The sequence below is a fragment of the Lichenostomus cassidix genome, chromosome 3 (assembly GCF_008360975.1).
Source record: "Lichenostomus cassidix isolate B80296 chromosome 3, HeHo_3.0, whole genome shotgun sequence".
Classification (NCBI taxonomy): Eukaryota; Metazoa; Chordata; class Aves; order Passeriformes; family Meliphagidae; genus Lichenostomus; species Lichenostomus cassidix.
This window is the reverse complement of record NC_139483.1, coordinates 28,028,002-28,041,132: the sequence shown is the minus strand read 5'-3', so window position 1 is coordinate 28,041,132 and position 13,131 is coordinate 28,028,002. Positions and strand designations below refer to the sequence as shown.

The window sequence follows — 13,131 nt, the reverse complement described above, 5'->3', positions numbered from 1 at the left end:
AAAGTTGCTATGGGTTTTAATGTTGTTGCTGTTGCTGTGCACTTTGGTCTGCATTTAGTGACAGTGAAGCACGCAGTGGGTGCATTCTGTCCTTCTTGCAAATGAGGAATATTCTCATAATCTCTGCAGATACTCACCTGTCCATTTCCAAGTGCCTCAGGCAACCCAGTCTCAGATGACAAGAACTGTCATGCTTGAAAGTGAGGCTTGGGCAGACTCAAAGGCACGAACTTTAAAACAAGAGGAACCATTCAGGGCTCTTTTTTTTGTTTTTGTCCTAGTTTTAACTCTGCTGTGCTTTAATTTGCAGGGTGTGAATTTCAGAAGAAGTTCTTTGCTTCTTTATGGAGAATGGGACAAGGATGCACAGCCCACCAGGCTTTGGGACAGAGCTCTCTGAAGTTTTCCTAAAGGTACTTTCTCTGAAATAACTCGTGTCCTCTCACAGGATACTAGGACAGAATGATTTATTAGACCTGGACTAGGTGGATATAACATGTTCCTACATCTCCATGCCTCCTGTCTCTGCTGTGACCTGTGCAGTGATCCTCTCCTGGGAATCCTGTTCCACCAGCCTTTGTGCATGACTGTTCCACCAGTGACCAGCACATGACTCTCTGCTGCAGCAACACTTGGATCACATCTGTCTGATGAGCACCATCATTTTGTCTACGGCACATCACATTTATGAGCCTAATTATTTGAAGTTTCCTATCTCTGAATCATGTTCAAAGGAAAGAAGATTAACACATCCACTCTTTGGATTTTTCTTTAAGTCTCATTAAGACTCAGGGTATAAAGTAGGCATTTCATCATGATTGTGCCTTCTCACATCCTACATTTCATGCCTGTGAACCAACAACATTATCAAAGAGGAACAGCTTCCCTGAAATGACAGTCTCTTTTTCCAGTTCAGAGTCCCATCTTGTGATTTGACTCATAAATTGTACAGGTGGTGTTTAACAGCTCAGTATTAAACTACTCCTGTATTGTTCATTGCAGAGAAGAGGACAGGAGTATTAATACTTTTAAAACAGACTAGTTCCACAGAAGGAACCTGAAAAGTGTCATCAAAGATAGCCATTCAATTTCTCATTGCATGAAAAATACTATGGGCAAATTTTAGTCATAAGTTGATGCCCACCTCTGTAACTACACAGGTAACTAATGGAGCATTTTCCTCTCCTATTTACAAACCAAGGTTTATGGATTTAAAAGTTAGGATTTACTTTCTTCTCATACAGACCATTGATTTTCAATGTTTCTCACCAGTTTCTCCAGCCCTGTGTCTGGTCTCCTCATATGATTGAAGGGCTCATGTGATTCTGCCCTCTCCCAAGAAACAAACTAACTAAAACACAACATAGTCAGAGCACATTTAAGAGCACAAAATGGGCAGTGAATGCAGAGCAGCAGCTCCCTGTGGCTGCTTGCCTCCCTGCAGAGCACGAGTCCTTATTGACAGGAGACTTATCTGCAGCATGTGGTGGGAGCATCAGCTGAGTAAATGCCCTAACGTAGGAGTTGAGCCTTCGCTGTGGTCATAGGAAATGGATGAATCCTTTCACCACCAATTAAGTTCATTCGAAACACTGATCTCTCCCAGCTGGGATGAGATGCACATTGTCAACTAATCTGCTTCTTATAAAGAGGAGGTTTCTGTTCTCTCTCCCCCTTTTTTCCATTAGTATTTAGTGAAAAATGTAAACGTTCCTTTATTACCAAGCTAGGACACCTGTACATCATAAACAATGCAGATAAAGAGCACAACATGTACATATGTGCATGGGAATGTATATGCATGAATACAAATGCCTGCACTTGCTGATATATCTGTATCTGGATATATATTTATATCTCTGACATTTGCCATCTGTTAGAAGTGTAATACCGGGAATAAGCATCTGGCACTGTTTCGTGTAGTTGGGCCTTTTGACAGCTGATGCTAAGGAATGCTGTACCTTTGGGGATTAAGGAGTAATTAATTAGGCCAAGGAAAGCATACCACAGAATATAAAATTCCTATATTGAAAGCAAGAGTTTCAAGGCACTCTTTGATTTGGTTTTCATCAGGCCTACAGCCTAAAACCAACCCTAATTTAATGTTGTCAGAGGGATCTCATAATCATGTGTAGGGAAATTTAAAGGTGAAATATGCAAGATATTAATAACGTCTCTTGATAATTCCACATCCGGAATATTATTACACATCCAGTATTGAATTAGGAACACTGAACACAGAGAGACACTGAGAAAAATTTCCAGATATATGGGCTGCAAGGGGTAGAAGGTGTGCTGCAAGCACCATATGGTGTTCTGTGGGTTACCCGCGGGTTAATGGGTGCAAAACATTGCAAACAGATGTGACATTCAAGCTGTTCAAAGACTAAAAAATTTTCTTAGCAATCAGGTGGAGTTATTCATTGCCCTCCAGGTTAGAAAGTGCTTAAATTAGCTCCATTAAAGTTGCTGCATTTATTGCACTCATTCAGAAACCTCCAAGGACTCTCTTTGGTCATCTGTCTTTGCAACCCTTTGCTGGGTGAAGAGTGAGAAATGAAACAAGCAGACTTCTGGAATATAATTTTCTTCTGTTTCCAGAGCAGATCATTCCCATGGTTTGGGATATAAACAAGTTTAGCAAAGGAAAATCTACCAACTTTTCATTCTCACATCATGCTGGGCAGAGGTACCTCTCATTGCTTTGTTATGCATGGTTTTACAAGTGAATTAATCCAAGTTATAACCAAGTACAGGGTGTCATTTGGAGACATATAAAATGGGTTATCTTCCTCTAAGGAAAGAGGTAAAGTTTGCTGCTCTCTAGAGCTGGCAAACTCAGAAAGAACATTTGAAACCAGATTTTCCAGTTCATGAAATCTGTAAGAATATAAGTGTAAGGAAATAGTCTGCTCTGCTTTGCTATACATATGTACATACATAGGCACACACACACACATACACACACACACAGTTATTTTAATTTCATACAGCCATTTAGTTCCTAGGAGACATCAAATGAGATCCACATAATCACTACTTTCAGAAATTTCCATTTTGTCATCTTGTTTAATACTCTCCAGGATGATAGGATGATATTTTGGGGATTTGGATTGGGCTTTTAGCAGGACTGTGTATGGAATTTCACAGTGGAATCATATCCTCTTCTTTCAAGTCAATGGCATATATTTTTAGGAAAAAAGCTAGTTTCACTATTATAAAGCATGTCAAAAAATTAACTTACAGGCGTTACATATGCATATGCAGATGTCTTTAATTATTCCCATAGACTCCACTTTAAATTCTCTAGCATCCTTAATTTTTCAGACTTCTCAGAAGGCTCTTGTTCATCTCTGTTGTTTTCCTTACTATCTGCTCTGACATTTGCCCCTAAAGCACAGTTGGTGCAGCTGCACATCAGGCTACCTTGTATTAACTTGCAAGACACCATATAAACTTCTCAGTGTGGGTTTCTGAGATGAGAGGACTAGGCCATTGGAGTTAGCTCAGCTCCTCAGTGATGTGTGAAAGTATTTATTGCACCCAGATGAGTGGGTATCTATGTATCCTTTCAGGAATACGTGATGTAATGTGCAGTTGTGCTCAGAAGTGAGGCAAGAAAGAATGCCTGGCACACAGCAGCACTACAGAATAATCATCAAATCCAGAGGTGCTGAATGAGGCACACACAGGAAAACAGAGGCAAGGTAGGATCAGTCAGATTGCACGTGGAGCACCCTGGGGCCTTAATTGTGCATTAGGGCATGGATTCAGAATGTAACCCAAACCACAGAGCTGTCTTCAACAGCTCTCAGAGGGGTCAAGAAGAAGCCCCAGGATAATTCTAAAGGCCTGTTTGGTTGGCTGTAGAAGCAGGGCAGTGGCTGGTGGCCCCTGAAGAATGATCACAACCCAGAAGTGGCTCCAACCCTCTCATAAGTCTGGCCACTTGCTGACTCAACGTGGGGCTCCCTGCCTCACCTATGAGTCCCTAAACCCTCTTCCTCCCAAGTACTGTGAGTACCAAAGGTAGTTGCTTGGCACCTGTTTAATTTTGCTCAGTGTTTGCATATCAGCTGATGTAGATTAAGCCTCATTCATTAAAGCAAAATGAATTAATATTATGATTAACAGTAATAAATGCAGCTGCTAGAATGTGGAATTTATTACCTTGGTTCTTTGGCAAATATCCATTATTTTAAAACTGCATCTGTTGGCTTACTTCCTATAATTTTGTGTGAAGATGTGAGTGATAAGTATTCCTTTTTAAGAGGAGAAACAGTATATGGTATACTTTGAAAATTCATGACTGCCTATGCTACTAATATTGAAGATTAACTCAATGGCTAAACTAAAAACAACCCAGATGTCATATTCAGAGAGAAGCAGCAACATAATAGAGAAGTCCAACTGCACCACAGTGGAACAAGGAAAAGAAAATAACTAACTCACTACATGAACATCTTTAAGAGTTTTCACTGCAACCTAAATGTAAATGTCATTAATGGTTAATATGAACTGCCATCTGGACAGTTGGATTATGTAGATTCTGGCACTGGAGGTGTCATTCGTCTCAGAAAGCATGAGAAAAACAGATAGTTTGAAAAATGTTCCAAAGTTTGTCTGGATCTCTCTTGAATCTTTCAATGCTGTTGGTGAGCAACACTCTGAGCAGAAACCTACAGAAAGTCAACTCCTAAGTCTAAAAATGCTACCTCTTCTATCTGCAGATTCTGGATCAGGGTTTAAAGTACTCTAGTAATATAGATCTGTAAAAATGTAACAACAGAAAAAGAGGTGAAATGCCTTTTAGAAGATCTTTTCTCATGCATTCCAAATATATTTTTTGATTCCTACTTTATACCTAAAATCCTGAAGTCAAAGACAGTTTGAGGGAAAGAAAAAGCAGATGTCTAAATATGCGAGATGTTTTGAAAAATAATTACTTCTTAGGTTTCAAAGCAGACTACAGAACAACAAAAGAATGAAAAGCAGGTACTTTTCCCCAAGTATGTTTTTTTACTGTACATTTTGTAGCAAAAAAAAGAGAAAGAAAATAAAGGAAAAAATATTCTGAGTACAGGGATGTCATTATCTAAAACTCCAAGTAGGAAACATGACGAATACAAGATCAAGTACACAGCCATGTCACAATATATCTCTGAACCTTTTAAAAAAAATATACATAGAGTTTTTCCATGTGGTATTTTCTCTGTGCCTTGCACACTTTCTCCGTGTCTTTTACAAAATCATAGTAACAATGTGCAATTTCAGAATGGTTACCAACAGCTGGTCAAACAAATAAATGAACAAATGACAGGACAGTTGCAGTGGCCAGCAGAATGCTAGAAATCTCTGTAAGATTGGTGAGGACAATGAATTCTGCTGGATGAGCCATGTGTATTTCTACAACCACAGCAATGCTCACCAAAAACCAATTTGAGAATCTGTTTACAAACCCTGGACAGCTCCTGTTTTTAGTTAACAAGAATGTTCCTGAGGATGAGAGACCAGTGAGCAGGGGTACACCAGGCTGGGAAATGGCTATAGGTAATGCAGGGGATACATGGGACACCCTCTGCTCTGAAATACCCAAATTTAACTCTGCTTCTGTAGCTAATTTGGAACATGCCCAATCCCTTGGAATACATAAAAATGTAATTTTTTTTATGTTATTGGTACAGTCTAGCCATGTTGTAGTGACTTTACAGACAAGGAGCTTTTGTCACAGGACAGTGTACATCTGTCTTTTAGTGGAGTGAGAATGTGACCTCCTCCAGAAGCCACTGGTATTCATAATATGGGGAGTTCACAGGAGCTGCTTTTGTTTTCCCTTTCTTTATCCTTTATTAAGGTATCATGATAACTTTTTTCCAGTCTTTGATAGCAACATCCCTACAGATATCACAGCTGCTGCAATCTGCCTTGAGCATTGGCAAGCAGAGACTATGAAGGAGATGGAAGAAAGAGGATGATTTTTTAAAAATTTGTTCCTAGATTTAATTTTTCCTAGGATAAAAAGGGATGGTATTAGAGGTGGGTTATACAGTACACCAGATATTTGACCTTTGTACATGTCCTCCTTCCCATCTGGGGGATTTGACGAGGCTGAAAACAAAGCCGAATTATGCATCAAAACGTACTTTCTGTTGTGGGGAAAAAGCAACTCAAAAGCAGTAACAAATCAAAACAGAACAGAAATAGTTAAATCCCAACCAAAAGTCCATTCAACAACAAATATTTTTTTGCACAGATGTCACAGTTAACACCATGAGATTATGCTGAACAATTTACTCTGATCTGCCCCTGTGGGTGCGCTGCCTGCACTTTTGAGAAAATCACTTGCAAAGACAACCAATATATCCTAGCACCAGTCATATCCAAAAAAGTGTATTTCTGTGGTAAAAAGAAAAAAAGGAGGCATTAAAAAAAACGAAAATAAGTAAAAGGAAACCCTGTAAAATTAAATTTCTGCTGTTAAACCCCTTTTCATCCTTCTTGTTTAATCTTGTGTGAAGGTTCACCAAGACTCTGAGTAACTTTTGGAAAGTAATGCTAAATACAACTAGCAAATTCCTTGAAACATTCACGCATGGTTTAGCTGGGGCCAGACAGGAATGGTACCATACGTGCCTATTCACATTTCATGACCCTCTTTCCCTTTTACTATCCCTGTTACTTACTCGCTTACCTATCTTTTTGGCCAGTACAACTGAAAACATTTCCTCCCCTCTCTTTCCAATTGCATGGCCCTGAAGCAAACCACGCTTTATAACATGTGAGGGGAGAAGAGAAGGGGGGAGACACTGATATTTACACTGTGCTTTCCATTACCCACTCTGAGCTCCCGAAAGTCCCTTTTGCCCCTGTTAGTTCATTGTCATCATACTGCAAAAGCATGCCGTTGACCGAGAGGCTCCTCTTTGTCCAAATGTTTGTTATCTTTTTTGGGTAGGTGCAACACTGAGATGTGGCAAAGTCCCCCATGTCAAAAGAATGGCTACGTTTAGTTTTGCCCTCCAGAGGCAACATGAGGAAGCTGCGGAATTTGGACTCCGTCTGGCCCAGCAGTGGCTCTTTGTCCGAGTGGCGGGCCACCGTGGAAGTTCTGGAGTCTGTCATTTCCTCCTTTTTCTGACATTTCAGTTCCAGGGAGGCAAAAGCTCCCATTAGCCGGTCAATATTGTGTTTTGACCGGGAAGGAGGCCTCCATTTACTGGACAATGTGCCCTGTTCACTTTGGAGGCTGTAGTTGTCACAGTCACGGCTATTTGCAGAGCTGGAGGAAGAGGAGATGCTGCTCCGTGCAGAATGACAATTAAACTCCATCAGTTCATTTCTCACCACCACTTTGGGGTTGACTTGGGGCAAGACTCCGTTCTGAACTGGCTGTGCTCCATTTGTCTGTGAGTAGACGTTGCTGACATTAGACATCTTCCCCTGGGAATTGTTGCAGACCTTATAGCGGACCATGAGAATTACAATGAATACCAACAGAGTTGCCACAATGATGCCTCCAATGATCAGAATCATGGTCCCACCCAGGAACTGGCTGTGCATCGACTGGCACTGAGGGTAGTCTTCTTTGGTGAAGAACTGGGCGCATCCCACAATATTGGTGGCAGTAAGGGTTGTGGCCGTGTCATCCCACATTGCCAGGACACAGAGGTCATAGCCTGTTCCAGAAACAAGGTTGGTTACAACAAAGGCCTTGTTTGTAGCTGGTATCATCCTTAAAAATAAAAAAAAGAAAAAGAAAAAAGAATTGGTCACTCTTGACACAAAGGTAAAATAGAGAACAGACATAAGAGCAAAGTGGTGTTAAGTGTTCTGAGTACCAGCAGAGAGGAGCCATAAAATTCAGAGCCATAAAACTCAAACAAGGATTCAAGCTTCCCAGCTCATGTGGGTTCAATATCCCAGCATTCAGTAACACACAAGTTTTGAGGGCCAGCTCTCAACTGTGCAATAAAGGGAATAAGAACAAACAAACTAGACTGGGGTTTTTTTTCTTCTCACTTGAATCTGTCCTAATCTGAAATATATTCAGACCTGAACAAATAACTCAGAATACAAATATGTACCTACAAAGAGCAGTTCTTTCTGAGTGTGCAAATGACCCTTGTGCTTGCTGAGTCTCAACCTGGCACTTGTCACATCACTTCATGTGAACAAATGCCTGAACATTTACTGTCTAACATCAGCAGGTTACTTACCGTGTGAAGACCAGGGTCTACCCTTGGTTTTCTCATTGATTGAGAATGCAAGGCAGGCAACCACTTCTCTCTCCTTCTCCACTCGCCCACCTACTTTCCCCATCCTCCTACTCCCCACTGTGGAAAATATCTCCTAAAAATGCAGCTATTATCATCATCATCTTTGCCAGAAATTTATCCCTGCAACCACCTTCCCCTCTGTGAGTGAAAAAGAAACAGTGGCATTGGCAGTATGGGCTGTGGAAATGGGAGGAGAGGTAGGAAGATATACAGGGATGGAAATAAGAAAGTTTCTTTAAAAACAGAAATTCTACTCATGTAAAATAAATCAATTTCCAAAAATCAAATAGCTAGGCCCAAGCTGTGGTCCAAGTTGCGAGATTTCGGGACATTACTTTTTGCTGACACAAATCTTAAGCAGTCTTTTGAACTCATGCAATATTAGAGCATCACTAGCATTCAGAATTAGCAGATGGGAATGAACATGGTCTACCCTCACTTCAAACTGGTGAAAATTGCAGCACATTGGTGTAACACAGTGGAGAATCCCAGATTTGGTGCCTGGTGGGTAGCCAAGAACAGCACCAAAGAGATACTCCATGCATGTTTCTCATTACTGCCACATTACAGGCTTGGGTGAGAGAAAAAAAGCTGAAATTTAAATAGCCCATTATGACTCAGATCTGCAGGTCTTTTGCACCAGCAACGAGGGAGTCCTAGAGGCACTTAGAACTCACAGTGAGCTGGTGAGGCTGTATTTGGGATGGCAAGGCCTGGGCACAGGCACAAGGCATCCTCCCTGTGGGAGCCTCAAACCATCACCACAGCCAGCACAAACTGCAGCTCTGCAGAGCACCTTCTGTGCAGTGGGAGGGAACAGACCTGCACAGAGAAGCAGCAACGTCAAGGCACTGCAAAGATGATTTTCTGATCATCTTTGCATTTATGCATTCACGCCACTTACTCAACCCTTCAGTCTGGCCACAGGCAAGGATGTGGCTCCTTTTAAAAAAGCAAACAAACCCAGAAAAAAAAAATTCTGTAAGGAAAAGAAATATCAGTGAGAGACACTTGGAATATAAACATCATCTGGCAGGTTTACTCAATGTTGTATTTGAGATTCTAGGCACATTTATCATCCTAATGGAGCTGTTCGACACAGACAGAGATGAGCTATTCAGAATGAACTGAGGGGTCATAAAGCAGCCCTCATGAAACACTCCAGATACTGTTGCTAAAATTGTTTCCAAAAGTTGAAATATTTGGTCTCAAGCTATTTCTAATTGTTCTGCTCTCCCTGTGGCTCTGTGAACAAAACACCACTAGCAGGCTGCACTCTGTTGAATTGTTCAAGGAAGTATATATGCACACACCAAGGATGATATGTGGAATAATAGAATACTATTGATCTTCATGTATTTGGTTTTAAACTCTTGAATAGTTTCACCAATTGCTTCCTGTCTTCTTCTGTAGTGCTATACTCCACTTTTCACCATCACTCCCAGCCACAATCTTAAAAACATTCTGCAGTGTGTTGTCACTAAGAAGTTATTTCATTGGGAAACCTCATACAAATGAATTGCACTGTTAACAGAAAGAGTACTCAGTGGTAAAAACTGGGTCTTGGACTTGGGTCAAAACTCTTGGAAAAACAGGACAATAACACCATCTATTAGAGTGGTTCCTTTGGCTTTTCACTGATGAAACACAGGAAGACAAGGGAGACCACAGCCTCCGAGAAAGCAGTGAACACCTCGGTTTACACACTTTATTTCCTTGCATATCTGGTCATCTTTGCATTTATGCTTTCTCACCACTTACACAACCCTTCAGTCTGGCCCCGAGTGAGCATGTGGCTCTTTTTAAAAAAGCAAACAAACCTACAAAAATAGAAATACAGTTGTTCAGCCTCACGCACTAATGTGCAATTTCAGTGAACACTGATAGCCCAAATCATTTACAACTTGCTTTCTTCAAACACAATTACACACAAGCTTCCAAGGAACTGTAACTGCCTAGAATTTTTTAGGGACTGGCAGGTAGTGAATAGTGGCAAGAAATGTAAAGCCAATCCATTTTTAAACGTACAGAAGTGAGGTGATAACTACTCCTAAAGCTTGGACAGGTTAACTGTGTTGAAATGTGCCATAATAAAAACCTCATCTTAGCCTTTAAAAGAAACTGAGTCATTTCTAAATTCAATCAATCCTGGAAGTTACAGTTGTGCTAATACTGAGACTAATAATAGGTTTATAAAAGATCACAGTTGTAATCCCAATTAAGGGAAGAGCAATCAACTCTCCATATACAACTAAAATGAAGAATTTTGGATGTTTCCATAAATAAACTTTAAATGTTCTTGTAAAATATTCAAATTATTCTGCTAAGGAACAGCTGGGTATAGGAATAAGCAACAATTTCAGGAGTACTAGGAGTTCAGTAATTAATTTCAGTCTTAGTTTTCCTTCTTACTGGGAAGGCGATCTTGTTTTCTTGAACTTGCCAAATTTTAAGAGTATTTTGGCATTTCTCCATGCTTCAGCCTACCCTCCCCAAGCATACTGCCAGTCAGCTATGATGGATGACATCTCTTAACGCACCCCGCATCTAAAATCAATGCAGACACATTTTCATTCTGGGATATTGATGGCTCTTTCTTCGATTGTCCCCAACACAGGTAGCTGCAAGATGCCACTTCAATCTTTGCTTTGCTGCCTAAGAGGGGCTGTCTCTACAAGCAGTGCCATTAATCATGGACCACCACACCCTGACTCTGGGACTCTGTAGCTTGGAACTGCCATAAAACTGAGAGGGGCCAACAAAACTGGGTCTAGGCAGAGATCTTGAGAGGCTGTGTTAAGTTCACTCATCAGCTAAACACAGATAGTTGGTTTCAGATAACAAGGTGCCTTAGAGATCAAAAAGAGCTTTTGAAAGGTGTTAGCTTTTGGAACTCAGCCGATCCTGGTGTTCACTTGCTAGCCCTCAGACAGCAGACAGATGTAACCATTGTGGTATCCTGAAGCAACAAGCTTGATATTGTCCACCTGCTCTTCAGGGCAGGGTGACCTTGCAGAGATGCTCCTTTTCACAGAAGAGGAATAAAGATCTAAATTTGATACTAGCTTTTCTTCAGGGAAAAAATAAGCAACAGCTGACTATCTGAAAGAGGTGATCAACTAATGAAAGGCTTGCTTATATCTTATAGGTTATGAAAAGTTTTAATGTATCCAGTTTAAGGAGTGTGGGAACAGTGAGGACTGGGAAAGCAAATAAATACACTAATAGGTCAACAGGGAAAGTGTAAATGTAGTCCCAGCTAGGTCAAGACAAAATTTGAAAATCTTATGGAAATTTCACTGTCCAGACACATAAGACAGTAATTTCTGCCTTTCTCCTATGTTTTATTCTCTTTGGAGTAGAAGGAGCAGGCAAATTTCCACATTCCTCCCAGGATTATGTTATCTGGTTCATAATCTAGCTTCTGAATCCTATCTGAAGGTCAAAATACCCCAAGGAAAACTACTCATATATTAACAAGGTTCTGACCTCTCTGAAAATCTCGCCTCTATAAGGAATGAAATGAGGATAGGGGTCTTACAACTGACATTCTTAATTTACAAGAGAAAGCCCCCTTCTCTCATCCTTTGGTCCAGTAGCATTAATTTTTGGAAGAGGAAGTGACCTGGGGCCAGGTTTGGGGCATGGCATAAGTGCCTGAAATGGAGCAGCAATAAACAGATGCTCGTAGGAGAGTTTATGTGTGATGAAGAGCTATGAAGCCAAGATGAAAGTTTGCAGGGCTTTGTTGAACAATGCATTCTCTTCAATCCGTGGAGATTTATGTCTCATTTTGTGAAAGCACCGAAATGAGTCCATGAGACCCTTTCTGAAAAAAAGGGAAGGAGAGTGCTAGAACTCTTATTTGAAGTCAGCCTTATTTTGTATCACCACTAAAATATCCTTGTGATGTCCCTGTAGACACAACATACAGAAAGCAAGCAATTTTGTAATTATTCAGTGTGTGGTGATATTAAGAAAAATTAGAAAATAAATTAGTTAGAAATGCAAGGGAAAAAGGTTTGCTGCAGACTTCAGTCATAATCCCAGATGTAAGTGAGCACTGAAGCTTGCAGAAAGTGAACTGTGCTGAGAATTTAGGATAACTGAGTTTTATTCTGCCTTTATCAGCTACGCTGATATCAGGCTCCACTTTATCAGTAACTCTCAGTTCCTGAGAAATCATTTTGCTGTACTGTAAGTCTCCTCATTTATAAAATGGGGATAATGCCAGCAATCTCCTTTCAAAAGGGGCCTGTAGTGTATCGGAGGAAATTAGTAGATATTGCGATTACACTGTAATATACAAACGGTTCTTTTTTCTATGCAGCACTGGGGGTTAGCAGCAGTGAACTGCTGGTTAATACTGTGGTTATGCAAAACAGACAAATTAGACAAAACCCAGATTAAGTTAATTGGCTAGGCAATTCTGTTCCTTTTCTCCATCAAAAGAGGGAGATGATACCATCTAGTTTTAGCCTAAAACTGCTTTAATCATGGAACTTGCAGGGACTTGTCAAGGCAATTCCATTGGGAAGGCTCTTTCAACTTCCAAGTCTCAGATTTATACTAACTGATTTTATGCTAGATTATGTTGCTTTCTCATGGTCCTTTTTATTTTTTTTTAATTACCCAGGACCATATACTACCTATGCACAATTTATTTTTTATTATCTGGATCTATATACAACTGTATACCATTTCTCTCCTTCTGACGTGAATGCTAGGAATTCAAAACAGAGTTATACTGGTTTACTAAATGCTGTATCAGAAAAAGGAGGAAAAAAAAGGTAAAAAAAGCTTAATTCCTTGGGTGTGAATTTTGTAGCTGTTGTAGACTATACACTAATTGTGG

General features: G+C 40.3%; 1 protein-coding gene and 1 long non-coding RNA gene across 4 annotated transcripts in view; one reads left to right on the top strand and one right to left on the bottom strand.

Moving 5' to 3' along the window:
• Positions 1–13,131, top strand: part of LOC146439341 (uncharacterized) — a 560,563-nt gene that overhangs the window by 319,771 nt on the left and 227,661 nt on the right. The gene's annotated exons all lie outside the window — the stretch shown is intronic.
• Positions 4,997–13,131, bottom strand: part of LRFN2 (leucine rich repeat and fibronectin type III domain containing 2) — a 146,964-nt gene continuing 138,829 nt past the window's right edge. For all 3 annotated transcript variants that reach the window (XM_085055057.1, XM_085055058.1, XM_085055059.1), the window contains exon 4: positions 4,997–7,732. In XM_085055057.1, the coding sequence (XP_084911183.1) occupies positions 6,814–7,732 (919 nt within the window). In that variant the 3' untranslated portion in view covers positions 4,997–6,813. The remainder of the gene's footprint in view (positions 7,733–13,131) is intronic.